Source organism: Andrena cerasifolii, chromosome 4, assembly GCF_050908995.1.
Source record: "Andrena cerasifolii isolate SP2316 chromosome 4, iyAndCera1_principal, whole genome shotgun sequence".
In the NCBI taxonomy this organism is placed as follows: Eukaryota; Metazoa; Arthropoda; class Insecta; order Hymenoptera; family Andrenidae; genus Andrena; species Andrena cerasifolii.
Genome location: NC_135121.1, coordinates 10,516,186 through 10,540,284, shown reverse-complemented (window position 1 = coordinate 10,540,284; position 24,099 = coordinate 10,516,186). Strand labels below are relative to the sequence as shown.

General features: G+C 43.4%; 3 protein-coding genes across 8 annotated transcripts; 2 read left to right on the top strand and 1 right to left on the bottom strand.

Annotated features, from left to right (window-relative positions):
• Nucleotides 1-474: 474 nt before the first annotated feature.
• Klp31e (kinesin-like protein 31E) lies at nt 475-10,704 on the top strand. 4 transcript variants are annotated; one of them, XM_076810456.1, is made up of 16 exons: nt 475-838; nt 2,116-2,500; nt 2,699-3,145; nt 3,228-3,336; nt 3,950-4,153; nt 4,214-4,515; nt 4,602-4,845; nt 4,909-5,810; nt 5,876-6,225; nt 6,318-6,494; nt 6,576-6,698; nt 7,829-7,997; nt 8,059-8,164; nt 8,256-8,810; nt 8,890-9,160; nt 10,162-10,704. In XM_076810456.1, the coding sequence occupies exons 1-16, from the start codon at nt 804-806 to the stop codon at nt 10,238-10,240; spliced, it is 4,458 nt and encodes a 1,485-aa protein (XP_076666571.1). In that variant the 5' UTR covers nt 475-803; the 3' UTR covers nt 10,241-10,704. The 4 variants fall into 4 exon arrangements, with proteins under 4 accessions (XP_076666571.1, XP_076666570.1, XP_076666569.1 ...); XM_076810455.1 differs by having other exon boundaries at nt 6,306-6,494; nt 9,352-10,704; XM_076810454.1 differs by having other exon boundaries at nt 476-838; nt 6,306-6,494.
• On the bottom strand, nt 10,688-14,625 carry Psr (bifunctional arginine demethylase and lysyl-hydroxylase PSR). 2 transcript variants are annotated; one of them, XM_076810469.1, is made up of 6 exons: nt 14,457-14,625; nt 13,068-13,273; nt 12,695-12,977; nt 11,325-11,680; nt 11,014-11,246; nt 10,688-10,853 (listed from the first exon to the last, which is right to left on the bottom strand). In XM_076810469.1, the coding sequence occupies exons 1-6, from the start codon at nt 14,482-14,484 to the stop codon at nt 10,826-10,828; spliced, it is 1,134 nt and encodes a 377-aa protein (XP_076666584.1). In that variant the 5' UTR covers nt 14,485-14,625; the 3' UTR covers nt 10,688-10,825. The 2 variants fall into 2 exon arrangements, with proteins under 2 accessions (XP_076666584.1, XP_076666583.1); XM_076810468.1 differs by lacking the exon at nt 14,457-14,625 and adding an exon at nt 13,761-14,398.
• A 93-nt stretch (nt 14,626-14,718) lies between these two features.
• On the top strand, nt 14,719-23,705 carry Gpp (DOT1 like histone lysine methyltransferase grappa). Of its 2 annotated transcripts, XR_013085156.1 has the most exons (12): nt 14,719-15,237; nt 16,144-16,323; nt 16,413-16,739; nt 16,832-17,099; nt 17,179-17,857; nt 17,928-18,399; nt 18,476-19,099; nt 19,199-19,626; nt 19,712-19,945; nt 20,023-20,276; nt 20,849-20,998; nt 21,714-21,855. XR_013085156.1 is itself a non-coding variant. In XM_076810458.1 (11 exons), exons 1-11 carry the CDS (start codon nt 15,160-15,162, stop codon nt 22,148-22,150), a joined length of 3,981 nt encoding a protein of 1,326 aa, XP_076666573.1. In that variant the 5' UTR covers nt 14,721-15,159; the 3' UTR covers nt 22,151-23,705. The 2 variants fall into 2 exon arrangements, 1 of the variants encoding a protein (XP_076666573.1); XM_076810458.1 differs by lacking the exon at nt 20,849-20,998 and having other exon boundaries at nt 14,721-15,237; nt 21,714-23,705.
• Nucleotides 23,706-24,099: the final 394 nt, after the last annotated feature.

Genomic DNA, 24,099 nt, shown 5'->3' with positions numbered 1-24,099 from the left:
GCGTATACGTAGCCCTAACGGGGATCCATTCTGCCTCCCCGACTTCAAAAAAATAAAAATGCACTAAAAAGTAATAAATATTTTTTCCCTTATTTAATTTACGACTCTCATATTTGTTAAGTCGATGCCAGATTTACACGGTGCAAATGATGAGGCGCCGACTTAAAAAATATGAGAGTCGTAGATTAAATAAGGGAATTTTTTTTACGTTTTAGTGCATTTTTATTATTTTGAAGTCGATTTTAATTTCTAAAATTTTTTTTTTATTTTTAACTTTTTGGTTTCATATATATTGACACAATATCCTTTTTTTGAAGTCGGTTAAAAACAATTTGGTCTAAATACCATTAACTGAAGCGATAAGTTCTTACCGACGGTGGAATCCACGAACAGTTGGTAACTCGATCAATCGATCATTCTTAATGTTCCTAGCGCTCTTCACAGATGACGCCAGACAGCCGTTTTCCGCCATAAAGAACTAAAGATGTCCGTCACGTATGATAGTACGCGGTCCGTGTAGTCCTTGGCTCTGACGCGACTAGGATAGAGAATTCTCCTTTCGTTATGAGAGATGTTTGAGTGGATTTCACGGTCGCCTGTGTGCGCGTACACGACGAAAAATGCGGATTTTTCACGGCCACCGCGTCCAGTAACGCGTGCGCATTCAAGATACTCGCGTACCGAGGAATTATAGCCGTCGCCTAAATAGTTTCGGCCTAATCGCACCAGTTTCTCCTTCATTTATCCGATCAACCTCTGCCGTTTTTACGTCCCGAGGAGTAGCACAATATCGAGCGCCGAGGATGGCCGACGACACGAGCGTACGCGTCGCCGTGCGGTAAGTACGGCGATATCGTTTAAGAAAGTAAAAAAAAATAGAAGAAAAACTCGGAACGATTTTGAAAGACCGAAGACGCTGTTCCGTCGGGCAGGCTGCATTGTCGCGAACTAAGCGACTAACGCGCTGACAGCTTGTCACACTGGCGATATTCGGTTAATAATAATCTAAGCATTCGCGCGGAATAGCGTTCGAATTTGAAGCATGACATCTCGCTTTTCGAAACGGTCGTTAAATCTTTACGAGCGTTCCAACGATTTACCGTGTACGGACTTTGCAGCATGCATTTCTCGGCGTATCTTATCCAACTCCTGTCTGTATTTTCGTCGAGCCGGCATACCGTTGTTGCCAGTTCAATAATCAGGATTTCAAGGCGTATCGACTCGTGTCACACTTTCACGATTTTAGAAAATTCCACTATGTAGACCGTTTCGGTGTTTCGAAAGGATTTCGCGGATTTCTTGCCGAGGTCTTAATTGGTTGATTAAACAAGTTGCTAAATATTTCGTATTTGCTGCACGATTATTTGGAACGATGACGCGGGACTGTAATTTCGAAATATACGCTCGTCAATAATACATAATGTATTTCTTGTTTTCGCTTCTAAAGATTCCTGCGGAATATCGGTACTATTATTTTTCTCGATGCTCGTTAGATTTTTTTCGTTTTTCACTTCCGTATCGAGTTGTCGCGTCATTGGAATGCCATCAGCAGTTTTTTCTACGCAGTATACCGCGTTGCAAATTGTAATGGTCATGTATCTCCTTTTAAAGAAACAGGTGTGTAGGCTTTATTACCGGTTGTATAACGAGCGCGTGTCTCAATTCCTCGATGAATGAATATCCCACATCCCACCGCGTTCCCCCCGCTTAAGCTATTCGGTTTCTACCTGCTTTTAATCTTTACACTTCTACTTTCCGTTACCCCGTACCGCTTGCCTCGTATTCCTCGCGTTTCCAATGATTCGCGCGGGGTTTCCGCGAATGGCAGGCTGTAACAGCTGATGCACACGATGCCGATTGCGATGATACATCGAACGTAACAATGACATAATGCGGTTTTACATAGGTATATCGATCCATTATGCTCCGCGTACAGTAAATAATAAACGAACAAACTTACAGGGATCTCTGAATTATTTCTCTATTATTTATGCCGTTTCATCCTTCAAACATAACTACAGCACAGACTGCTGTATTTTTAAGCAACATCTTCATTCTTGGATGTTTCATGTACAAATCCATCACTGGCTTAGAATTCTTCTTTATTAATTGCAGAATAAGGCCTCAAGTAGCACGCGAAGTAATCGATATGTGCAGAATTTGTACACAAGTACCTCCGGGAGAACCCCAGGTCTTTCTTGGACCAGACAAGGCCTTTACATACGACTACGTTTTTGATACTGCTATTGGACAAAGCTCAATTTACAAAACATGCGTCGCGCATCTAGTAGAGGGTGCGCTAGACGGATATAACGCCACTGTTCTTGCCTACGGACAAACCGGTTCTGGCAAAACTTACACTATGGGCACAGGTTTCGACGTGGAAGTCGACGAGACCGTGATTGGAATCATCCCTAGGGCCATCAGGCACCTTTTCGATGGAATCGTTGAGAAACAGCAACACGCCAGGGAACATGCACAAATGCCTCCAGAATTTAAGGTTCGTGACTCTCATGGGTATACATAGCATATCATATTCACATTACTCTTGGGAATCGAATACTTATATCACTACTTTATCTCTGTATTATGTTACCCCGGCAATGGTGAAATTTAATATTCCGCGGAAGCGTATTGTTTTACATCATAACTGTGCGAAAGGTAGATGAGTAAGTTTGTAAGAAAGCTTTTGCGATAGGTGACTGCACAATTTTTGGAACTATACAACGAGGACTTGAAAGATTTGCTGGAACCAGGCGGGCCTAGAGGCGGTGCCCGGATTCACGAAGACACTGCAGGAAATATTCATTTAGCTGGCGTAGAACCACGAACCGTAACTAGTCCAGAACAGACATTAGAGTATTTACGATTAGGAGCGCTGTCGCGCACAACTGGATCTACCCAAATGAATACCCAGTCGTCAAGATCGCACGCAATATTCACATTGTACATAAGGCAGCAAAGGTGCATAAAGGTGGAAGACCCAGACGCGGATGTCGATACGAGCGGCACGGAACCAGCGAGCGAATTCGAAACTTTGACCGCGAAATTTCACTTTGTCGATTTAGCTGGCTCAGAGAGGCTGAAGAGAACCGGCGCTACAGGGGATAGAGCGAAAGAGGGAATATCCATAAATTGTGGACTGGTAAGGGTGTTGCTAATTGCACGAGCAAGCCGGAAGGAACGACGATCGGTATTAAAATTATCTGTTTTTATGTGTACCATAGTTGGCCCTAGGTAACGTAATCTCTGCGCTCGGTGATAAAACGAAGAAAGCTTTACACGTACCGTATAGAGATTCAAAGCTGACTAGGCTACTTCAAGATTCGCTAGGAGGTAATGTAATCGCTATACAGTGGCGTGCAAAAGTATTCGGCCACCCTTTAAAATCACATAACTTATTTAAAATTAATCCAAACGACTTGAGTTTTTATTTAGAAGTTAGAAGGATTAGTTTGCTAAGTGACGTGATTCGTTGTTTTGAAAAAAATGCACTTGGTCGGAATAGCAAAAAAAAAAATAGAAACGGTTTCTTAAACTTTTTTTTTTATGAGTCTGTAATGAAAATTCAAAAAACCCGTTTGTAGATTTAAGTAAGTTATATACGTGCCAAAATTTTCATCAAAATTGGTTAACGTTGCTCTGAGCTATAAACGCTTAAGTATCGCAGAATAACGTCGAAAATCGCTAATTTCGGGAAAACGACCTTTTCTATTTTTTTTTTTGCTATTCCGATCAAGTGCATTTTTTTCGAAACGACGAATCACGTCACTTAGCAAACTAATCCTTCTATCTTCTAAAAAAAACTCAAGTCGTTTGGATTAATTTTAAAAAAGTTATGCGATTTCAAAGGGTGGCCGAATACTTTTGCGCGCCACTGTATGTACTTTTAAGGTAAATGTTGTATTTAATGATAGTATACTGACGAAATAACGCTTAATATTTACAGGGAATAGTCAAACTGTTATGATAGCGTGTGTATCCCCAAGCGACAGAGACTTTATGGAAACTCTGAGTACTTTGAAGTACGCGAACAGAGCAAGAAATATAAAGAACAAAGTTACAATTAACCAGGACAAGAGTTCGAGGACGATTGCTTCGCTTCGACGAGAAATACAGCAGCTTCAGCTAGAGTTGATGGAGTATAGACAAGGTAGATACTTAAAATATTATCTGAAGTATTCGTAAAAATTCAATCTTGCCGATTTTACAGGCAAGAGGGTCATGGGCGAGGATGGCGTAAATGATGCTTGGCACGAGAATCAAATGTTAAGTAGCGAATTGCAGAGCCTTCGTACTCGAGTCAAAGCTCTCTCGGAGACTGTCGAAGCGCTGACGGCGAAGAATGTTCTTCTCCTGGCAGAAAAAGCTGCTGGTCAATGGATATCGTCAGCAGGTGGAAACCCAGAAGTAATGAGTTTAGTGCAAGGATATGTTCAAGAGATAGAGGAGTTAAGAGCTCGTCTTTTAGAAGCAGAGGCTATGTATCAACAGTTAAAGAAACGGCAGTTGCAGGTATACAAGGGTCTACAGATCAATATAATCTGCCTATCGTCGTTCAGTATAAATGCAATTCTTTAACGGAATTTAAACTTGTGCAGGTTAATGCAGCGAATCCCTACGGTGATTCTGGTTACATATTTCACAGTGATTCTACATCAGTATTAAGCGATGCCAAAAAAGAATTGCAGAAGGAAATCGACGCATTAACCGTATTAAAGGAGCAACAAGCAAGTACAACGAATTCTTCCATTAAAACGGGAGACGATGGCGAGGGCGATGACACAGAGATCGGTCAAGATTCTGCGAGCGAAGATGATTCGGACGACGATTCGGATAGGAAAGGTATATTTAAACATCCGTTGGTAAATTAGTCGCGGTACTTGAAGCTCGTGTTCTGTTCCGCAGAAGAAGACGAGGAAGAAGCGGCGATGGGTCGTGAATTAGAAGCTTTAACATCAGACATCGATGTGAAACAACGGCTGATACAAGAGCTGGAACTCTCGCAACGACGGTTACAGAATATGAAACAGCACTACGAAGATAAGCTCGCCCAGTTACAAGCTCGCATCAAGGACACTCAAGAAGAGAGGGACAAAGTGTTGCACTCTTTGCAACAGCAGCCGGCTCCGCCGACAGAGAAGGTGAAGAAGCTGCGCGACGAATATGAAAAGAAGCTATCCGCGATGCAGAAGGAGATGCGGCTTCTACAGTCGGCGAAGAAAGAGCACGCGAGGTTGCTGAAGAATCAGTCGCAGAATGAGAACAGATTGAGGGGGCTGCGGAACGAATTGACGGAGATGAAGCGGGCCAAAGTGAAGCTTCTGAATAAGATGCGAGAGGAGGCGCAGAGGCACAAGGAGAACGAGCTCAGGCGCAACAGGGAAATAGCGCAATTGCGTAAAGAGAGTAGAAAGAACGCGAACATGATTAGAACCTTAGAGGCTGATAAGAGGATGAAGGAAGTGGTGCTTAAGCGTAAGCAGGAGGAAGTGACGGCGTTGAGAAAGAGGGACAGAGGCCTGAGCCAGAAAGTTGCGGGCAGAGCGCCGCCTAAACCGATCAATCCAAAGGCGTTGAAGCAGAGGTGGCAGACGTTTGAAAGGACCATTGCCAAACAGGCTTTGGCCAAGCAAGCGGCCGCGGAAACGGAGAGAGAGATGGAAAGACTTCTTCAAGAGCGGGAAGAGCTGGGCAGAGAGCTTGAGAAGCTTCAGAAACACCGAAGCGTTATAACGAGCTCGAGGGGTGACACGACCGACATCGATGAAGAGATCGACAATGTGAAAAGTAAAATTAGTTACTTACAGGTATGTAAACTCAGTTTCTTATGCTCAACATTAGCTCGCCTTGTTCTTCAAACCGTTTTCTATAGGATAGCATATCCGAGTGCCAGCGCGACATGATGGAAATGGGGGACGGCGAGGGCGAGGGTGAACCTGGCGTTGAGGCTCTGATATCGACCATCCAATCGGTGGACGAAGCACAGTACATGTTACAAAGAATGCTGGCATTCACTGTCGAACAAAGTTGCGTGGCTGCTCAGAAGCAGATCGAAGTTCGGGACATGGAGTCCCGACTGAACCAAGTCGCGCAAGAAAGCGACGTGCAGCATCAGCTATTGGAACACGTGTTGCGGGATAGGGACCTCCTGTCTTTCACAAATAACCACCATAACACGTTGAATTACAGCCCTCCAAGTTCAAGGAGCTCGTCGCCAGACAAGTAAGTCACGCGATATTCCTCTGGTTTAATGGAAGGCGAGCTTTATATTAGTAATCTCTGTTTTGAATGGAAAACATTAGTGAAACTTATAGTCAAGTTATAATCGGGGAGGAAAGGCAGCGTAATAACAAAGTCAGGCGAAGAACTACGCAACCCCAGGAGCTTCTGTATGGAGTTCAGGCCAGTCCAGATAATCTGAAGATGGAGGAACAGAGTCAAAACCACAATCATCCGCTTACAAGGGTACCTAGTGCGCCGGGTAGTCTAAAGTGGGTAGTATAAGCTTGCATAAAATTTCGGTTGCATTCCGATAATTGAATACGAAGTAAGAAGTGTTTGTGTTAATTCAGGGGATTGGTACTAACCAGAAGTCAGCATGGTAATATAACCGGCGGATCCCCGACATTGAGTCGACGCGATAGCACATCACCGAGGCCCCTGCGACGACCGCTTCATCCTGGTGGAGGCTCCATGTGAGTGATAATCCTGCAGCACATCTTTATTCTCGTATTTTTTATATATCTTTGTTTTGACGCCTTATTCCATGCACTACTGGGTAGATACTTTTCTTGAAAAAGTCTGTGTATCATTTGAAACAAGTGCATTTATCGGTGTCTTCACTGAACGGCTATAACCTTGTGTCTTCAACCGCTGCCAAAAGAAGGTAAATAAATGGTAGAAAGTTTCGGTCACAAACACTAGGACACGAAGTAAATATTGTCGAAGTATCAAGACATATTAAGAGAAACTAATATATTCCTTTATTTAATTAATCACACGGTTACTTTACCATTTCCGTACGAAGGGAAAGTTCGTTCATCAGGTTCTGTATAGATTAATCGAGTGGCGAATAAGATTACTAACTTATATGCATCGTTACAATAGGATGAAAATTGTATAAAGTCTTGTGCCGTGTTAAAGATTGTTTAGTTGTTGGGGCAAGCTGGTGATAATAATAACACTTTCGTTGCCGTTATTAACGCAGGTGTTTCAGTAAGTTTGCTTCACCATAGTACAATCTATTTAATGTATTATATTTATAAATATATACTTCCATGCCTTTGCAATACGAATATGTATAAATGTGACAAAAACTTCTATTTGTACGAAATATATCGCTTCGCGCGAGGTTCATAAATTTGTATATATGTAAGCAGTTATTTTGTATACATGTCAATAAATAAAAGCACAAACATTAAACGTGCACTGCCCCATATGACAACACTTTTGAGAAGACCCTTTGGTGGATCGTCGTTTTTCTGTTGAATTTGATATTGATAATCTTGTTTAACGAGTTGGCAAGTTATATATTAATCATGATACCTTTTACTTTTGTTGAATATTAATGTTTAACACTTTCTTATACTTCACACTTGAGATATGAAACACGTTTCTCTGCGTACTTACGAAGACTTAATACCGCAGAAATTAATACACTTACAATCCAGCAATGTTGCCACTAATTGAACTTAATCAATTTATAACTCTGTTTCATAATGCACTTGCATGATCCATAGTCCTGTCTCAAGCCAGCGTAACCTGGCTGGATTAGAATTGACAAATGCCCGGTTAACTAACACGCTAACATAACAAACCTCACTAGGGAACAGGTATCGCATACAGACGTGTCGTCGCCACCTGGATCTCCGACCACGTATCGCCGATTCAACAGCCGGGAAGAGAACGTTTTCTCCAGGCTGACCGCTAGCAGGCAACCGGCGTCAACAGATCCGCAGCCTATGAAAGGGATCATTTCTCAATATCAAGGCAAGGTAAAAGTAATACAAAGCGGGAACACTGTTGGACACTTACAACATGTATAACACTTTTCAGACGCAACCAAGAGCCGTTTTGCAATGCTCTTACATGGCCGAGGGCCATAGTAAAGCTGTTCTGTCGATATGCGCGACTGCGGATTTACTATTCAGTGGTTCAAAAGGTATGGGATCGAGAGCAATCGGTATCGACACTTCAGAATAAATCCCAGCTTCAAACTAGCTACTTAAGCCGATTTCGCGCGATGTTTTCAGACCGTACTGTGAAAGTCTGGGACTTGGGGACTGGAATTGAGAATCTTACATTGGGCGGGCATCCGACTAATGTGGTGGCAGTGAAATACTCGCCGGTGCATAATTTATTATTCAGCGTTTCTGCGGCCTACGTGAAAGTCTGGGACCTGAGAGCTAGCAACAGCTGCGTGAAGACTTTATTTTCGTCTGGCCAGGCCCAGAGTGGCCCGATCGCATTGTCAACTCCATCTAGAATGATCCAAGTCCCGGCTGGCGAGACGACCATTAATGATCTGGTGCTCAGCATGGACGAGCAGGAATTGTACACTGCGTCCAGTGATAAGGTGAAGGTGTGGGATCTTCGCAAGTTAACGTACACCGGAAGATTCAGTACCCCGCACACGGCAGCTGTAATGTGCCTCGCTGTCGCTGACGACGGTAAAGTGATAACGGGCAGCAAAGATCACTTGATATCCCTCGTTGAGCCGAATACATCCGGGCAATCGGTCAGCCTGGCGCCGCCACACTACGACGGAGTTGAATGTTTGACTACTAGCGATTCGACGCTGTTCTCTGGTAGGATCTACTTCCGATCTGTAATTGTAAACCACGCTCGTGGAACCAGATCTACAATTCAGTCTTTGTCGTGCTGCAGGCTCGAGGGACATGTGCATTAAACGATGGGACCTAAGTAGGATGGAGCTAGTCCAATCATTGAATAACGCACATAAAGATTGGATCTTGGGTTTGTGCATAATAAATAACGGGTCTGTCATGGTGTCCGGATGTCGAGGAGGAGTTTTAAAGGCATGGGCTGTATCGAAGGATCAAGGAGGAGAATGTACCCTGATAGGAGAAGTTCGAGCACATGTCTCCGCTATCAACGCTGTGACGACTAACCAACAGCATATTTTCACCGCGAGCAAGTAAGTACATCTCTTTATATCGTTGTTTATATTAAACTGATCCGAAGCATACTCGAAGCTTAGATTTAACGTAGATCACTTCTTGACCCGAAAACCTTCTATTACATGAAATAATCTGGGAGCGTGTGCTTGGGCTCAGTATCTGCCACGATTCTTTCTGGATGGAATAACATCTTGAATGTTGATTGCAGCTCTGGAGAGGTGAAGCTGTGGCGTATCCCCGATTCCTCATTATCCATGTCTATTTCCACAGTTTCCCTTTAACTGGTTCTTCTATATTGCTGCATCTTATTATTTTGCATTCCTAGGTTGTTAATGTGGTAATGCGCATGCTTGTCCGAACACACTTCATTGCTACTGAAAAGTGTGTAGACACGTCTGTCACGGAGACCTGCCTAATCGTAATGAGAAAAGTGTTTATCTAGTCGATCAATTAATGTCAATGAGAACAGTCAACATTATTCCGGTTACTCGAAACTCTATACTATTCTGCTTTCTAATCGAAATACTTCTTACTCCCAAGATTGTCCGTTGACAACGCGCGGGGACAATAACTTCTGCTCTGTTTGCCCATTCATCGTTCACCCTCCTGTTGCTATCATTTCCGTTGCCGGGTACTTACATTCTGGATTCGTATGTGTACGCTTTGCGCGAAGCAGCATCGGTTCTAGATTTCTATAATCATCGTACTATCCTCCTCAATTCACTTTCATTTCTACCAAAGCTGTGTGTATGAAGTATTGCTTTCTAAAAGTACGTTTGCGAGTTTGCAGTAATGTTTGGCCACTAATAGCGTGGCTGTAGTTGTAAGTGTATTATATGTAAAAAAAAAAAACAATTGCGTTTGATCGAATGAACTCGTAGTAGGAAATCTTCGCGATACTGATAAACTTATAAGTCTGTTGGATATGAAAATTCAATTTAACTTTTTCATTACTTTTGCTTCTATGTTGTTTACACTTCAATTTGGTGCTTTGCATGGTCACCGTGTCGACGTGAAGTGACGGGACGGTGAGGCTGTGGAGCTACTATAAGAGAGATGCAAGAACTTTCCAGAGAAGCAACTCGTTGAAAAGCTAATACATGCATCTATTGAAATATCGTATTTATTTCGTAACTATACTTTCCTTTTATTTATTCGTTAATTTGTATTAATTTATGACACAGCGGAAGATTAATGTTAGCACCCGATATGATAATGCACCTGGGCTCGTTGCTTGCTGAGGTAAATAGTTCTGATATTTTATGTTCCTGGACGTGTACGTGGATGTAATTTTATCTCTTTAAATGTTCCGTACTTTTTAAGTTACGCGGTAAACTTTCCTCTCTCGTGTAAGCATCGGACGAGCGTAGAATTTATAAGGCGATAAATTTTAAATAACGAGACAAACCTTTTTCTATATATTACATAGAAACATTTACAGTCCAAAGATGTAACATTACGAAATTTCGGAAGAAATCAAGCGTTACCATCGCCCGGCACGCCTAAGTGTGGGGATTCAAACAAATTTACTTAATAAGAATAAATTTGGTATTATCTAGCATTTATTTTATTATGAACATGAAGGTGGTAATAATTATTATATTTACTCTTAGTACAAACAATAATTGTTGGTTAATACTGTACAGTCTGAGGTCTCTGTAGGTCCCAAATGCTTGATATTGTCAGGGTTGGCTGTTATTTAGTTTTCTTCTAAAAATTTAAAAAACAGTATTATGTCTAATTATGTTCATAATTATAAAAGGAATAAATTAACTAATAATATTAAATAGTCTTCTTTCAATGAAAGTACAATTTATTTAAAATGCGAAACGTGTATATTGCCAAGTCTGTGTACGCTGCGTGCACATACCTCTTCTTCTTTTTATGTGCTGTCAATGATTCTTGACCACTGTCATCCGCGCTATCTTCTGACTGACTACTACTACTACTGCTCGAAGAGCTACTCGACGAACCACTGGAAGAATCACTGGCAACACCTGTATCTTCTTTTACGTCTATAGTTTCAGCCAGCGCAGCTAACTCTGGTTCTTTATCCCTGAGTACTTTCAGCCACTTACGCGATAATTTTGGTCTTCCTCGTACCTGCAAGGAAATCGTGTCTCACTACGCTTTCAACAGTCTCTCTTGTTCAATTTGCACGTTAATACATCGGGGCCATACCGTTTTATGCCACACTACTGGAAAATTGGTACGGGAGCAGAAATTCTGCGTAACGGCTATAGTTTCATCGAGATTTAAAACAACGTGCCACCAGCCACCAGGAACGAAAACAGTTTCGCCAGGATTCTGCAAAATTTCTATTGGCAAACAATCCTGCGGCCAAGTAGGTAACTTTGTGCGAGGGTAAATAACAGAGAACCAGGTAATAGCTTCGTCTCTCTGCTTACCACCCTCGGCTGCGGACACTTTTAGTAGTTCCCGAGGGGTCTGAGTAGGAAATAGGCACCATCGCTTGTGTCCAGATATTAGCGCATTCCAGGCACTGGTCCCTAACGGATCTATGTGTATGCCTGTACCTGTATACACATTATTCGTTTATAACAGGCTTGGGAATTAAGTGAACGCAGCGGCCAATTTTCAGAAACCACGCCTCCTTTCTCCCGCTACGCGTCTTGGCCCCCGCGGCGGTCTACACTGCATTCCATATAAGAGCATACCGACGCCGCGACCGATCTGCGCAGCTCCCACTATTACCCACGGTTTGAACCGCACGCGATTGGTTGTGGTGGTTTCCAAGGAATAACTGGTACATCGCAAACGCGGGACCTGACCGTTATCAACGTAAACAACGTCCCGCACGAAAAGTTAACAGAGAGAGTAGAGGGCCGTGCGACGGAGAAAAACATAGGCAGTTAAGTGGGGAGTCGGGCGTAGCAACGCCTCCCGTGGGTCGTGCCTGCGCGAAACAGGTATGCTCTAATGTGGAATGCAGGGTAGGTGCTTGGAGCGCTGCAAGCCCGTACCATATGAACCGCGCGTGGCGCATTGGGGCGACATTGTATCAATGGATGCGTTCAGCGGATTCAGCCGTTGAGTAGCCGTTCACTGGTTTTTGGCTGAACGCTACCGCTAGGTTGCTGAGCGCTCAACACTTAGTGAGCGGTCGCCATTTTTGCGACCGTAGATAAACTCCGCTACTTCTGCGGAACGTGTTGAGTTGCTACAAATATCGCTACCCTCCGAAGTGTCGTTCAGCGGAACCAGGACTAGGAGCGGTTACGTAGCGGTTGATTCCCAGAGAGCACGATTTTCGACGCGTTTTTGTTTTGTCAACGCGCCACGCGTGGTTCACGTGGTACGGGCTAGCGCTGGGACTATTTGTCGAATTTTTCGGTATTCGAATATTCGAATACTTCAGTTGCTCAATTATTTAGCGAATATAATTCGAATATCAAAGTATTTATAAAGGAGGCGTTGCCTCTGAAAATCGGCCGTCTCGTTCACTTAATTCCCAAGCCTGGTTTATAACACTTTTCAACGAAATCTCTATCATTCCCTGGTATTTTATACGCGCAGTTTCATGGACTTACCAGACCTTGCAGGTCCCATAACGAACCAGCGGTATGGCGGCCTCCGATGCTCACCAGCATATTGGAAAAGGTCATCGCGGAAATATTTAGGAATAACATAGTCTTCTAGTAACTTCTTTCGTCTGGGATGTTCGCCAAAGGAACTATCAAAGATGTACAAAGGTGAATCATCCTCGTTATTAAGCATATAACGTACATAGTACTTCATCTTCATTTTCACGCTATATCCTTCATTGTCTTCTCCGCACTTAAATTTTTGATTCCTGTACTTCTTTATTAACCTCTGCGATTTAATAGGACGCTATCGTTAGAAGGTATCCATATCCCGCGCGTCGGCAACGCGAGGCGCCTAGGGTTTTCGACGATTACAAACCTCTATAGTCCACTTGTATTGGGCTTTCCAGCCATTTTGAACACCTTGTATTATCACAGGCTTGTAGGGTTTTTCATAGTTCTTTATAAACTCATCATCGGGCACTTTGGATTCTTCGATACGATCCACATTGTCCATAACATTCCAGAAAGGCTGAAATTTTTTATTGTAGCCATGCTGAGTCCAAGCCGCTTTGTCTGCCAGTTCTAGAAAGACGATTTAAGTTTGACGGCAGATCGACCACTGCTCCGAGAGAGAAATCGAGGTGCTTTAAGCTTGTAAACACAAGGAAGGCAGAGTGTAAACACCAATGTTTTTATTAACATCCAAATTTTTTTACGTATTACTGATACTACATGATGTACAGTATATTTTATCCATATATAAAAGATCGAGAGGGTGGATTATTTACTTGTATGTACATTATATTAGAATGTTACATTATCGTAATACTTTCAGTAAATTTGGAGTTACATCATCCAAGGTCGGCAAAGACAGCTCGGTCTTGCATCGCATTTTCCAAATTCTGTTTATAACGACGAGCGTCACGAGAAGACAAACGGTGTCTCAATTACTTCTAGTCATACTAGCAATATAAAATAAATCGTGAAGAAGAATTGTTTGTTAACGATGAATTCTACGATCCAAGGCACGTCAACGTAGAGGTTATGGAATAGGTTATGACATGTTTACCTGGCCTAGCTTTCCTTTTAACTTCTTTGATCCGCTTTTTCGCGCGGTGATCTAATTTCAGTTCGTCCGTCATGGCTACACGTTTATTGTATTACCTAATTAACCTACTTTCGGTATATTTACAATTTACAAACTGAGAAATATGCGCAACACGTCATTCAATGGTAAGGTAACTGTACTCTTTTAGTTCGCGTGAATCCCGTAAGGTGTATCAAAACATCGGCCGATATTCTGATGCCTGTAGAAACCTAGAAACGCATCCCGGCCCATTAATCTCTCCAAGCGTGCCGCGTGAATTTTTATTTCCATTTCATATTGCTAAACGCCATCGATCGGACTTCCGGTTTTCCCTGCGCTTTCATTCCTCATGACGTTACGCGGCGACGTGAAACGAAACGTAACGAAAAGTTCTGTGCATTATCTGCAGGGGCGCTGATACTTGCACGCGACTGCCTACGTGACAAATACCATGTTCTGCCAATAGGTCATCCCACAGACGTCATTCCGTCCCCCGAAATATCGATATTGAATCTTTCGGTCTTACTTGCATGTATCGCCTAGTACGTACCGCCCCTTTGAACAATCCTACCTCGAATACCAAGGGAGATAAATCAGAAATAACATTCCGCTCCTCTCCCGCAGCGAACTTTTGTAATCTGATAAAAATTCCCCTCCGTAACAGTTCCATCAACTCACCAAATCGATCGGAATACTTATAACCCATCCATTTCCCCGACAGAATCGACGAGCGGCGAGCTATTCGAATGAAACTAAAAGAAAAATGCGAAATAACATTAAAATGAAAGAAGAAAGTTGTTTCCGCGGTCGAAAGTTCAACGGTTCCCGATGCGCGTGCGCAGTGGCGCGAGTTGACGCCGCGGAACACCCGGATGTGCTGCCGCGCTAGCACGATACGGTAGAAGGAAGAGACATGACGCCATGTTTTGATGTCGTCATCCCCCCCCAAACCGCTGTTCCGCGAGCAGCACAATAGTCTGTCAGTGTTTTTCTGTTGTGTGCGCCTCGTGTTCCGTGTTCCTGGCGGCCGTTTTGGCGTGCCCCATCCGCCGGATCACCACCGTCGCGTCCAGCATCGGATGTATCCGGCCCTCGGTGGCTGCCACTCGTCCTCGTGGCTTGACGGTCGCTGAAGGTGGCCCCCTTCGTGTCCTTTCATGCTCGGGCAACTAACCGCGGTGCGGGGGGGTCCGCGAGCGTCGTCTACGTGGTGGTAGTGTCCTAGTGCGAGGGGGGGGCGAGCGATCACGATCCTCCGCCGAACGGTTAATCCAAGTGGTTACGTCACACGACCCTGAGAGGCTTGGCTTACGGTGCAAACGGATTGCCAGAGAAGTGGACGGCGACGACGACGGGGACGAGGACGACGGCCCCTGCTAAAATGGAGCTGCGCCTGCACTCGCCAGCCGGAGCAGAACCGATCGTCTATCAATGGCCCCTCACCTCCGGATCCGGATCTGTGAGTATATAGATATTACGATCGCGTCCCTTTAATTCCGCCAAACTTATCCTCCCGCCCTCCAACATAGAACTGTGTGGTAATTCCATACGAGGGCCTGGCCTGGCGTGTATGACCCTGCCAGTGCCGTCTATCCCGCATTCTCACAGCTGATCGTGCATCTATCGCACCGCGCGAATTCTTTCCTTTGCCACAGTGTCATGCTGTCACGATCATTCCACCTCGGGACGGCGACATACACGGGGATTCTTGGTGTACGTTTTTTTTTTCTTTCGCCGCGTGATCGTTAATCACTGTGCACGGAGATATTAATTGCACGCGCGCGCCTCCCGCGTACGTGTGAGAGAGGGATAGGGAATTCAATTCCGGAATCGCGGCTGTTTTTTGGATTCCATTTTTATATTTTTCAGTGGTTCATAAAGTAACTTACGTTTTTAAAAATTCTCGGAATAAGTTATAACTTGATATATCAAATCCCGGGAGTTTTAGAATCCAAAAAAACATCCCGGGATTGAATTCCTAGAGAGGGAGCGCGGAGGGGGGCGGGTGAAATATGTTTTTCAAACAGGAAAAACTGAATTGGCTAGATGTTAGCTTTCTTTTAAGTATCGCAAATATCTCGGCAATCGCGGAGCGAGGATGCATTGTAGAGGTAAGTCTGGGGACTGATTTATGACCGTAAAAGCTGTCAACAGAGTGGAGGTACATTTTACAGTGTGTTGTAAAGTTTTATTGGTATACAACTTGTCCCCTGCTAATGGCTCCCCGCTGCTGAAGCAGCTTCTACAAGATATACGCGAAGGAAAAGATTTTACTGCTGGCCTAAAAATAGCGAACAGCAATATTGCGCTGAGGAAAGTGTTTTCTTTGGTTCTCACCAGGGTTATATTTATGAATTAATTGTAGGATCGCCACGATGGTGCACTCGACGTCGTCGAAACAATGCGATGGGTCTGCGAAGATTTACCAGATTTGAAATTGCCGTTAGAAAATAACATTCTGTGTAATTATGACACGAGGGACTACGAAAGTATGAAAAATCTGTGCGACAGATTCAATAGAGCGATCGACAGTTTAGTTCAATTGGTGAGTAAAGCATAAATTGGTTTCGGCGATTCGATATTGTAATCTACTTTTTTTTTTATGTTTAACACTTTGGATCTGATTTAACGCAGGAAAAGGGCACTAGTTTACCGTCTCAGAGGCTGAATAAACGACCTAGCCGAGGTTTATTACGGCATATACTCCAGCAAACATATAACCAAGCGGTAGTCGAGCCAGATAAATTAAATCAGTATGAGCCATTTTCGCCAGAGGTGTACGGCGAGACTAGTTACGAGCTCGTCTGTCAAATGATCGATCAGATCGATGTAACCGAAGACGATGTATTCGTCGATTTGGGATCTGGTGTTGGTCAAGTGGTTCTCCAAATGGCAGCAGCGACGCTGTGCAAAATCTGTATCGGCGTTGAAAGAGCTGACGTGCCATCGAGATACGCACAAGTACGTCATTCTTTTAACGTTCCCCTAATGGTGTAGTTGAGTAATTTCGAATTTTCTCTACATACAAGTCTGTTATTTCTGTCAAAAATTAGAGTATGGAAGTAAACTTTCGTAAATGGTTGAATTGGTATGGAAAAAGATGCGGCGAATATCGTTTGGTAAAAGGCGATTTTTTAGCTGACGAGCACCGTGAAAGCATTACCGGAGCTACCATAGTATTTGTTAATAATTTTGCATTCGGTCCGACGGTGGATCATCAGCTGAAAGAACGATTTGCTGACCTGCGGGATGGCGCGCGCATAGTATCATCGAAATCATTCTGCCCCCTGAACTTTCGCATAACGGATCGAAATCTCAGTGGTAACGTATCTGATTTCTATGGGTAATAAAAGATTCGTTTAATAAAAAGCTTTGACGAACATGAATTTCTCGTTCACAGATATCGGTACGATAATGCATGTCTCAGAAATGTCGCCGTTGAAGGGTTCTGTCTCTTGGACTGGTAAGCCGGTGTCTTATTATTTACACGTAATAGACCGTACCAAGTTAGAACGTTATTTCCACCGTTTAAAGAATAATAAGCAAGGTGGCGATGAAAATTCTGATTCTGTGATAAGCAACACTGCCAGCAGTAGTAATAAGATTACAAATAGAGGTGAGAGAGGCGAGCGAGCCAAGCGAGATCTTTCGAGGCAGTTGGATAGTCCGAATCATTCGGAGCAACAAGGAACGAACAGCGACTCAGATGGGGACGAGAATAACATTAAAAATCGTCGGCAGCCGAATAAGATTCGTAGGAAATTGAATAGAAAGGCGAATGGCATTACGAGACCCCCAGCCAGAGGCAGACAGAGGGGAAGAGGCGTGAAGAAGTCTAAGCCGAAGAAAGCGATTAATATTTCTGGCTTGGACTTGCTGCATAGCCAAACATTGCTTAGTACATCTCCGCAGGCTCTGGGGAAGAAGCCACCGCCCGCGCCTGGTTGCGTAGATCAACAGTTGTCTTCATTGTCGTTATCTCTGCAGTCACATTCCACCTCTGTGCACGAAGAACTTAGTATACCGCCAGCTCCGTCCGCCACTCCGTATGCTTTACAGATACTTTTGGACTTGTACAGGTATGTCCGTGTCTGTAAGCCCAGGCATGTGTACAGAGGCGATGTTCTACATATCAACTTTCCTTTACAGGGACCAATTTATGCTTATGTTAGAGTCAATGAGAACGCCTCAATATAGAGTATCGGTCAACACAGACATCGCGAAGGAAAGAGAAAGAAACTCGAAGCTACAATCAAGAGCGGCGCAATTAGAGAAACAGATAAAAGTATTAATCGACGATAGCGTGGCTCTTCTGAAAGCGAGAATGACTGAATTAGGTATAAATGCTACGTCGCCGGGCGACCTGCTCGCGAAAGCTAAGGAAATAGTTCTTAGACACAAGCAGCTGCAAGCGAAGGCAAGTAAATTACAAGCCCAGGTTGCATCCATGGAGAATGAACAGTCAAGGCTGACTGCGCTTAGACACCAAGAATTACAAGAGAAGTATAATAATCTGACGAACGTAAACGCTATCGCGAATCCACCGCAGCCGCTCACGCAAGATTATATACTGAAGGAAATATCTGCAACTCTGTCTCAGCGTAAAAGATTACACTGTCAGGTCGGTAGTATTTATGATATCCGTGGTATTCTGCAATCAAACATGTTACGTAATTCGAACTTGGATGAACTTACAGGTGTCCAAACTGGAGCACGAACTGAACGTGTTGGAGAGAGCAAGCAGCGAGAAGCAGGTGGCCGCGATTACTCAACAACAAAGGGAGGCAGCGGGTAGCAAACATTCGCAGAATCAACATCATCATCAGCAACAGAATGGCAAAGGTGGATCGACGCGAAAAGGCAGAGAGGGGAGATCTAGGTCGCAGGAATGGCCCGATGTTCCCGACATCGGCAAGATACAGGAGAACAATCCGGAGATATTGGCACAAAAGATCTTGGAGACAGGCAGGCAGATAGAAGCTGGTCGAATATTAAATAGACAAAACACTAGTACGAGTAGCAATTCCAGAACCAGACTGCCACAAGCATCTCTTAGCTTTTCTACGACATCGGTGTCAATTTCGTCCTCGCAACCGCAGACGAGTAACAAAGAATCAGCAAACAGGACTCAGGAGCCCCCGCGGGTCGCGAATTTCGAGGATAGGTTAAAGAGTATTATTACAAGTGTCTTGAACGAAGATCAACAAAATAGAAATAAGCAGCAGCAAATGCAACTACAGGTGCAATTACAAAATCAGACTGAGCCGGATAGAAAACGCATAGCACTACCGCAAAATGTTTCCACGCCTGACTACACGCAGGTAATTTCACGATACCATCTAGACGAGTACTCGCACGATTCTCCACACGGTCTTCATGCTCATGGTCCCGATTAAATCCCATTTATACTTGCATTGTAGGTTTCACCTGCAAAGTTAGCACTTCGCCGTCATCTCTCTCAAGAGCGCCTTTCATCTCACCTAACACCATCCGATAGGCCAACCATCGACTCCAGGCAACCCAGTCATGACAATCGCATTGTAGCAGGGGGGAACGGATTGCTCGGCACTAGAACCATCGGCGATTTGGTCAGCGGAGAAATAGAGAGGACCCTAGAGATATCCAATCAATCTATAATAAACGCGGCTGTTGATATGAGCGCGATGATAAGACCAGAGACCGTGTATTCTCCTATTAGTAGACCAGCTAGCGCAGAGGGCGATGCTGGCTTATCGACTCTCGCGCACGTGGCAAGCTACGCTCCAACTTCTTCAGCAATATCAACATGTACTCCTACCACCACTTCGAGATCATCTGTATTGTTCACTCCAGTAACACAGCCGCAAAGGTATTGGACAACACGATTATTTCACTGCAACTAGCTTCGTATTTACTTGTCTTATAATGTAAACATCTATTTTTTTTTCATTCAGATACACACCAGTTCAGTTGCCTCGCGCGGACATCAAACCTTATCACGAATCGTATTTCTCTGACAATCCCTCTCAGTCTCTCGCACAGGCCCACCCTTCGCCATCATTGCATTCATCCCAGGCTGCGTCGAACGGCGAACTGTTGCCAGTGGAAGGACTGGCAGCGTCTTTGCACGCTCGCATATTAAATAATCACAACACCAAAACCGAGCCAGTGCTCTCTACAAGTAGAAGGTACAGGAATTCTCTTCTACACATTTCTCTTTATTTCAGAGATAACTGATGCCTGACATACATTTCTCTTGCGACAGATTTCAACCATATCCTCGATACGCGACCAGCAGCAATAACAGCAACGGCGGTACGACGGCGAACGGCATTGTCACGCCCATTTGTCAATCGCAGCCTTCAATGTCGGTTAAAACAGAAGCGGTCGTGTCATCGATAAGCGCAAGCGGAGCACCGTTGAGTCCTCTCGTGGAGCCGCACTCTAACACATCCACCCCGCTAGTCGATGAGCCCCAGATGACAACGCAGAGGCAGCGAAACGGCATTGGCGATGATGGTAAGTAGAATGTTTTGCATAATCTCATCTTCTATCTCCTGTTACAAGTTACATCAGACTATTAGATTTGGAAATGCTTTGGAATGCACATAATTCGAGTTCCTAAATACGCTTTCTATACTGGCTGAAAGGAGAAACACTGTTTCGAGCTCTTAGAGAAACAATAGTTGTATTCGCGAAATTAATAAGTTTCCAGCAAAAGATCGATTTTGAACAGTATAGTTTGGAATGAAAATTATCGATCCGGCTATAGAGTACTTCAAATTTATGACGAGAATTGCGCACAGCTATTCACGGATTAATAGCTTCCTCACCCTGTCGTACACCAAAGTTACGATGTATTTAGTCTGCTGTCTCTCTTATACCTCCTCTATTTGAAAACTTTACTAAACACTCTTGCTTTACCTTTTTTAGATACTATTGTATTAGTTCCTGCTATGCATCTTTTGTTATTTTTTTTTTCTACGCACTAATGGTTTAAGATTGTTGATCTATGGTTTATCTTATCTTATGGAGCTGGTACCCGATCTTTATTTATATTTATTTTTGTTGTTGTTTGCTGTATTTGTTAGATGCACTGTAGCTGTTTGTTGGTTAGCTCTGTCTGTCACATACTCAGTCTCGTTCACGACCCTTGAAGCTTGTTTTATTAGAGATTGAGACACAAATCAGAGGGAGAAATGAAAATGTACGGCTGCCTGTGGGTTGGTTCGTGGTTGCTGGTGAGTTGTCCCACAGGGGTTGTTCAAAGTTTTTTTTCTTTTTTTTTTTAATCTCAGCCATCTGACAGATGAAGATTCTCTTAGTATATTCTAGCCACAAGTAACGCACATCTTTGCACACGGCGAATGTAAAATATTTCCATGAAAATAAGCCAGACTCCTGAGAGAAGTCCTTTGAGTAGAATCGTTACAAGTTGTTTAACATTTGCAGCATACTCGCGCGTGTATGGTACATAGAAACAACTGCAGCATGGTAGTTCTATATGAAAACGTTGTATCTTAGTTAAGGGGTTTAGTAACCTTAGTGCATGCTTTTTTGCATGGAAGTACATCGCGTTAAATGCGATTAGTGTAGTGTTTCCTTTATCGAGTACTTGTACGCGCCATGCAGAGAGGGGCGAAGCCACTGTACACGATTTATCAGCTGATATGCAATAGTAATTTATATTTCGTGACTTTCACTTTGTTATTTCCACCCTTCTTCCAACTCTGTTTCAATTTTTTTTCCATCGTTACAGATGATACACGATACACCTATGCTTTAACACGTACATGTATACATACACATATATTTAAATACACCTAGGAAAATTGTATAGAATGGACACATTATGCTGTAACTGGAAAGGGTTATTGGCTTATTTTTATGAGAATTTCTTATGCGATCTTACGACGTGTAAGCAGTGTCAGCAGCTGAATGAAATTGATTTTGCAGATGGCGAGGCAGATTGGCAAGACCGCATCAGTTCTGGGTTCGACAGACTGGTCGCATTTGCTTCCACGGAGCTGGACAAGCGGAGACGATCTACAGAGGGAGTGAACACAAGCCCCGACAGCGGGCTGGGGTCAGATAGCGCTGTAACGGGACCTCCACCTGTGATCCCGTCACCCGACGAGGCGCTGGGACCTCCTCGGACACCTTCACCTACCAGCCCCCGCCCACCGAATCCCTCCAACGGTAGCACCAGCAACGCATCATCGGTGCCTCTGAAATATCAACGGCAACCGGATCCCGAGCGGCACCATTTTAAGAAAAAGTTTTTTCATAGAGACTGGAATAACTCTGGGAGTACCAGTAAGTTTCGTCCTAAAGGCAAAGATTGGGATTGGAATCATTCGGGACAGTGGCCATCGAATGACGAGCAATCTTAATCTACATTTTTATACCGTATCTCTGAACGATGAAGCTTTTACCGATTTCCCTCTCATACGGTTGCCGGACTAGTAGAAATCAGAAAGCCACCTACGTTTCTTTCTTGCGGATAATGTTTGTCTTTTCAATCGCGAAAACGTTATATCCCCGCCTTTTGTAGTACGATTGAAATATAATTTCGGCACGCTCGTCACCCGAGGCGCGGCTCATGTTGGAATCGAGTCCTTTCATTTCGAGCCGACTCGAGAGCTATGATAATTCATTTTCTCCCCATTACGTTATCGTCGAGAATGCGTTTGTTTCGCGGGAAAAAGATATTACGAGGCTAAATGTACTGCAAAATTGAAATCCCGTTTCAATGGTAAAGGATCTATTTAATATTTATCGGTATAAATATGCGTATATTGAAAGGGCGAAGATGAAGGGAACGCAGAACACTGTTATACACTACTCACTGATAAGCATTTTAACTTAATATTATTAGCTGCTACATTTTTTGGTGGAAAAAAAACAGAAGTTTAGATGTTAATCATTGTCGATTTGATATATGAACCTTTCGGTGAGAATGTGTTTGCCTTCGTAAGTACACGGCTATACCATAGAGATTATATTCCCCAGAGAATATAAGCGATTTGTAAATGCGCGTCTGTAATTATGGTACATGACCGTTACGTGTGGGATAAACAAAAAAAAAACGTGTAGTAGAGAGATAGAGAAATGCTGTTGTAAAGAAATGTGCCATGTATTATGGATGTTGCAGCTAGAAAGAAGTTAGCTGGTAAAACGGAGCGAGGAAAGAAGCTACCAAAACCTGTGTGTGTTCGTAGCAAATATTCGCTGCAAATTTTATAAAACGCGGCTGTAATCTTCCATCGTTTTTGGAGGATTGTTATATCGAAGTGTTCACTGCCGCTCATAAACGTTTATGACGGCGGGCAAGCGAAGAATAGTCATTTCCATCGGAAGTTTAAATCTAATTCATGAATTTCATTTCCCAGCACAAATTTACGCCATGAATTTGTAATGTTGTGCAGAATTATCCAAAGAATGATCTCTCCGCGGCTAATCGAATAGATTTCTCAGCAGTTTGATCGGACACTTCTGCAGTGATGCTGCGCGGTGAATTTCGACAGAATTGTAAATAGGTAGGGGCGCATCATCGAAACTCGCGCGTCCGAAGTATGTGTAAAAAGAGGTTCTTTCGTATATGGATTTCGTATGGTCGTATGTAGTACCCGGAAAGTTGTACAAAGGGAAGCCGAGCAACCACGTCACCGAATTAATTGTAAAGGGAGGGAAAAAAAAAACGAAAAAAGAATAAGGGGCTTGATCGCTCGCCGTATATGATTGTAAATTAGTTATCGAATTATTTAATAATCCCCTAATAACATTAATGGATATAATTAAAGAAAAACAGTAACGACGATGTAGGCACATGCCAAGTTTAGCGTGTTATATACACTGCCGGATCTTCTATTAATTTTATTATTGATCATGATTATTATTTATTGTTTTTATTGAAATATTTTAATACTAAGGTTTTTGTAACAAGCATACATTCTTTTCATTCATACCTCCCATGCACGATTCACCGCCCTCGGAATGATCGATATTGTATCGCTATCGTCATTTCTCCGCCCCCGCCCTCTACGCCAACTTTCTTCGACGCCTCGAAGGGAATTGAAACGATAGCGCAGGGAACGGTAGACACATTTTTAAGCGTATATCATCGGGCAGAAGTTTATTACGATGTAATATTGCCCGATTATGATAATAATCGTTGTCTATAACAATCACGCTCTCGTTATTAAAGAAGCTAGCACTTCTAGGAGATGGACTCACTTTCTTGCTGTGCGAGCGAATAATGGTGTGGTAATATTTATAATATAAATTATCATGGTAGCGCGGTACGATTTTAACGAACGAGGAGAACGGGTGTGAAGCAGTA

Bases quoted from the DNA above. Each gene is read 5' to 3' on its own strand.
- Gpp (XM_076810458.1), top strand. From the start codon at position 15,160: ATGGAGCTGCGCCTGCACTCGCCAGCCGGAGCAGAACCGATCGTCTAT. The intron at 15,238-16,143 runs GTGAGTATATAG...AATTAATTGTAG, and splicing joins TCACCTCCGGATCCGGATCT to GATCGCCACGATGGTGCACT. The intron at 16,740-16,831 runs GTACGTCATTCT...GTCAAAAATTAG, and splicing joins TGCCATCGAGATACGCACAA to AGTATGGAAGTAAACTTTCG.
- Klp31e (XM_076810454.1), top strand. From the start codon at position 804: ATGGCCGACGACACGAGCGTACGCGTCGCCGTGCG. The intron at 3,146-3,227 runs GTAAGGGTGTTG...TGTGTACCATAG, and splicing joins TATCCATAAATTGTGGACTG to TTGGCCCTAGGTAACGTAAT. The intron at 5,811-5,875 runs GTATGTAAACTC...CGTTTTCTATAG, and splicing joins GTAAAATTAGTTACTTACAG to GATAGCATATCCGAGTGCCA.
- Psr (XM_076810468.1), bottom strand. From the start codon at position 13,833: ATGACGGACGAACTGAAATTAGATCACCGCGCGAAAAAGCGGATCAAA. The intron at 12,978-13,067 runs GTTTGTAATCGT...ATTAAATCGCAG, and splicing joins AATACAAGTGGACTATAGAG to AGGTTAATAAAGAAGTACAG. The intron at 11,681-12,694 runs GTAAGTCCATGA...ATGTGTATACAG, and splicing joins TATGGGACCTGCAAGGTCTG to GTACAGGCATACACATAGAT.